General features: G+C 39.5%; 1 protein-coding gene across 1 annotated transcript; it reads left to right on the forward strand.

Moving 5' to 3' along the window:
• The first annotated feature begins 2,125 nt into the window (after positions 1-2,125).
• Positions 2,126-3,992, forward strand: LOC143449386 (microfibril-associated glycoprotein 4-like). The gene is made up of 6 exons (XM_076949565.1): positions 2,126-2,468; positions 2,535-2,695; positions 2,914-3,010; positions 3,068-3,164; positions 3,278-3,409; positions 3,604-3,992. Exons 1-6 carry the CDS (start codon positions 2,183-2,185, stop codon positions 3,797-3,799), a joined length of 969 nt encoding a protein of 322 aa, XP_076805680.1. The 5' UTR covers positions 2,126-2,182; the 3' UTR covers positions 3,800-3,992.

Consider the following 3,992-nt stretch of genomic DNA (forward strand, 5'->3'; position numbering starts at 1 on the left):
GTATGCCTTTCTAACCCTAGAGTAAGATATATGCCTTTGGAATGGGGAGAATTTTACTTCGGCACAAGTATGGTTTGTGAACGCCATTAGTCTATTTTTCCGCCCATTAAAATGGACCTGCTTTCAGCAACGGGGTTTCCCACAAACGATATTTCTGCCGAAGTAAACATCTCCCCATTCCAAATGCACATTTCTTACTCTATAGTCAGAAAGGCATACTTCCTGCCATTCGAATGGGAAAATATTACCGCATTTCCACCCGCATTTCCATTTTAATTGGCGGAGAGCAGACGAATCGGGTGGGAATTTTTTTAAATTGTTTGTTGCGTTACGGGTAATAATTTAATTGTTACGTCATAAAGGACAATACAGCGCTGTATTTGGAATACAATGATCATGGATGAGTGGAGCTGGGCTAGTAGCTGAAGGCCTTATATCTTGGTCGATATTGCAAAATTTAGAACATGTCTGAAACGATAAGATACGATATTCGCTGAAAAAAATTATAAAGCAGTGAAAGTAGTAGAAAAATAGCTCAACAAGAAGTCTGTTGCAGACCAAATTAGAATACCAAGGAAATTGTCGTTTGTTTAATTCTTAATGATTTCGAAGTGGGCCGCGGGTTTTGTTCGCACCGTCAAGGTGGGGCATTGCTAGTGTGACGTCATATTGACAGACAATGTGTTCATAACTCATTTTAAAAACCGCTAGTGGGCACCAAAGAGTGTCGGGATTTTAGGCCCCGAAAATATGGTAACCCTACTCTACTCCCCCTCATACCAATCGTTCTTTTCCGAAGATCTGATTGTTTTTTTCAACAAGCTCTTGTTGGACTTCAAAAACACATAAAATTTCCCACAAGACATGCTTTTGAAGTTGTACTGAAGTGTTAAAATGTCTTTCATTGTTTCAATGATCATCTTATTTCTTTCTTTTTTCCACTAAACCCGCATCAGTGAAAACACCCGCTTAACATTTCCGTTGTATGGCGCCACAACAAAGAAAAACTGGGCAACCCTTAGTAATTCTGAGTGACATTCAGCGTTTTTTGACTTTTGAAAATACCTGCACCATTTATTATGTGTTGGCAGTGCAGTAAATTCTTCGTCACTGATGTAACATTCCAAAACGACTTCAATGACTAGAATAAGCCAAACCTTAACGCTGTTCATCTTAAAAGGTAGTAAACAACTTACGTCATAAACGAGTTGCAGACTGTTTTGACGAGCTGAGAATGTTTGCAACCTAGAAAAAGCTGGCAACCTAGAAAAACTTGGAATAAAATACAATTTAAAAAAATTCCGGACTTTTAGGCACATTTTACCATTTCTCCCTGACGCAGATTAGAACACAAAAATTTTATGACAAGTCAGGGAAAATCCTGACGTATGGTAATCCTAATGTAAATGCTTCTGCTGATTGCTCACCCAATGTGCCAGAAAGTGTTGTGAAGCATTAGTTCGAATAAACATTTTAGTTTGTGATTTTACCCTACAGTTTGTCTGCAATTAGTGATAGCAGAGAAGGACATGTAGCCTTCATGGAAGGTAGGTCAAGCAGAGTTAGTTGATGCAGACACTTAACTTACAAATCAGAAATCGCTGCAAGTCCCAACAACGATGAGCGGACTTGTCAGTTTTGCTTTGCTTTCTCTTCTTCTCTTCTCGTATCGCCGCAATTGCGTAAACTTAAATAAACAACAATAAGATGTAAAACTCGGTTCTTAATAAAGATTGATGATGAACTTGCTTCCTGGTTGCGAACGAGCTAATTATTTCCATATACGTCATACGTCCTTTTGATGACACGCACGCGATGCAAGTGGTCGAATTAATGCGTAGTCTGCGGTTGCGATGACGTTTGTGGAAATTCTTTGCTTGAAAACAAACAAGTGACAACGTCAATGACGATGAACTGGAGTTTTTCACAACACAAACGTAACGTTCGCTGCAAATTTGTACGGTGATTGGCGCCTAAACTTCATCAATTCTTACTTTCTTTTTCCTCTCTCGGTGGTGGCGGTTCAGACGAAATACTTCCTCAAAAAGGTGTTTTTCTTAGGCAAAATAATTAAGGTAAAATGAAAATATTTTCGCGGTTGCATCACATTATTTCCAAAGAAGGCGTCAAGTCTGTTATATAAAGAGCGCGTATCCGTTGTGGACTTTATATCTCGAGATTCATGAAAAGATCTTCAAAGTCAACAATGGAAAGAAGAATGATACTTTTGCTACTTGTAGTTTGTTACGTCACAATGACCTACTCGCAACAATGTCGTCAAGTCATGACTACTGTTTGTGATGATGAGGTCTCCAACTCCAGGATGCAGAAAGGAGACAAAGGTGATACCGGAAGATCAGGTAAAGCCGGAAGTCCGGAAGTCAACGGGGAAGTCGGAGAGAAGGGGATGCAAGGTGATTCGTGCGCTCTGGGGTCGCTAGGGACCGACATAATCTCCAGACTGGCAAGTGAGTTTATATGAGTTGAAAGTCGTTTTAACCGACTTCACTTTTATTGAGAAAAATCATTTCCAGAAATCGAGAAACTTCTTTCACCTCCCAGCACCACGACAACGACTACCACTATTGTTGCCACGACATCAGCATCAAGAGTTACGTCATGTGCTACGTCATCAAGCAACGGAGACCAAGTTTTGACGAGTGGGGTTGAAGTTTGTTGCGAGGATGGATGGACGGTGAGTGAAGATATTTTTACTGTTTGAAGAAAGTTTAAGATTTGAAACATTTTCGAACGTTAAAAAATGGAAATTTTATGTTTTATTACGTTATACTTAGTAATCAAAACCCCAAACTTTATTCTTTGAATTTCATTGCATGAGATAACTGAGTTTGCATCACTGTTAGCCAATGGTAACGAACGGTAGTTTTTTGACCAACACTCGATTTGTCACAGGTTTTTCAAAGACGAATCGATGGAACTGTTAGTTTCCAACGAGGATGGGACGACTACGCGAACGGTTTTGGGCAGGTTGATGGGGAATTTTGGCTGGGTGAGTCGATTAAAAGTTGTTTCGAAAATATTTCTTACCTCAATGCAAACTGCTCAGGACTTCACAACATCCACGAAATGACGCGAGGAGGAGGATGCAGACTCAAGATAGAGCTGAGGGACTTCGATGGAAACCAACGTCACGCAAATTATAGGTTAAGTATTAGGCCTACTTCGATGTTGTAACCTGCATCGTTGGTATTCGTCTGGAATTGTATTGAGTTCGATGAAACGAACGTAATCATATCCAAACTCACTTTTGTTTCAGTTCATTTTCTGTCGATTCTGCTGAAAAATCATATCGGCTTCTTATTTCCGGTTATAGCGGAAACGCTGGAGATGGTATGTCGTATCATAATAATAAACCATTTTCTGCGTGGGACAGGGACAATGATTTGCAGTAAGCTTATTATTCTTTTCCTTTAATTATGATAAAATGTGACAAAAGATCTGCGTGTTATGTTATCTGTACATCGGTATGCTTCGATGTGTTCCGTAACGATGTAACGTTTCCATGTAACCGAGCTTTCATGGATGAGGTCACAGTTCTTAGCTTTTTTTTCAAAAGACATTAAATTTTTTTGTTGTTAACAGTCGTACACTTAACTGCGCATCACACTATGGCGGAAATCAAGGTTGGTGGTTTGGAGATTGTCTCGCCAGCAGTTCTGCATTGAACGGTGTATGGATGCGCGAATCAACAGGAACAGCTCATGGCGTCGTCTGGGAACTTTGGAAAGGTTGGCACGAGCCACTAAAGGCCACCAACATGAAATTTCGTTGTGATTAAACAAAACACAATCGGTTTAATGCCATGTGATGTATATATAGAATAAGCATACCAAACGCAAGTAAATCAACAACTTGTATTGCATCAATAACTATAATTGATATCAAGTTTTTGTGGCGCTTGTAATAAATCAGTGTTCTTTGCAATGTAATACTCTTTGAAAAGGCAAATATATCAAGCGTTTTCATTGTCA

This window comes from Clavelina lepadiformis, chromosome 3 (assembly GCF_947623445.1).
Source record: "Clavelina lepadiformis chromosome 3, kaClaLepa1.1, whole genome shotgun sequence".
Lineage (NCBI taxonomy): Eukaryota > Metazoa > Chordata > Ascidiacea > Aplousobranchia > Clavelinidae > Clavelina > Clavelina lepadiformis.

Excerpts from the sequence above, each read along its gene's own strand:
- LOC143449386 (XM_076949565.1), top strand. The coding sequence starts at position 2,183 with ATGAAAAGATCTTCAAAGTCAACAATGGAAAGAAGAATGATACTTTTG. Across the intron at positions 2,696-2,913 it reads GTTGCGAGGATGGATGGACG|GTTTTTCAAAGACGAATCGA; the intron begins GTGAGTGAAGAT and ends GATTTGTCACAG. Across the intron at positions 3,165-3,277 it reads CAACGTCACGCAAATTATAG|TTCATTTTCTGTCGATTCTG; the intron begins GTTAAGTATTAG and ends CTTTTGTTTCAG.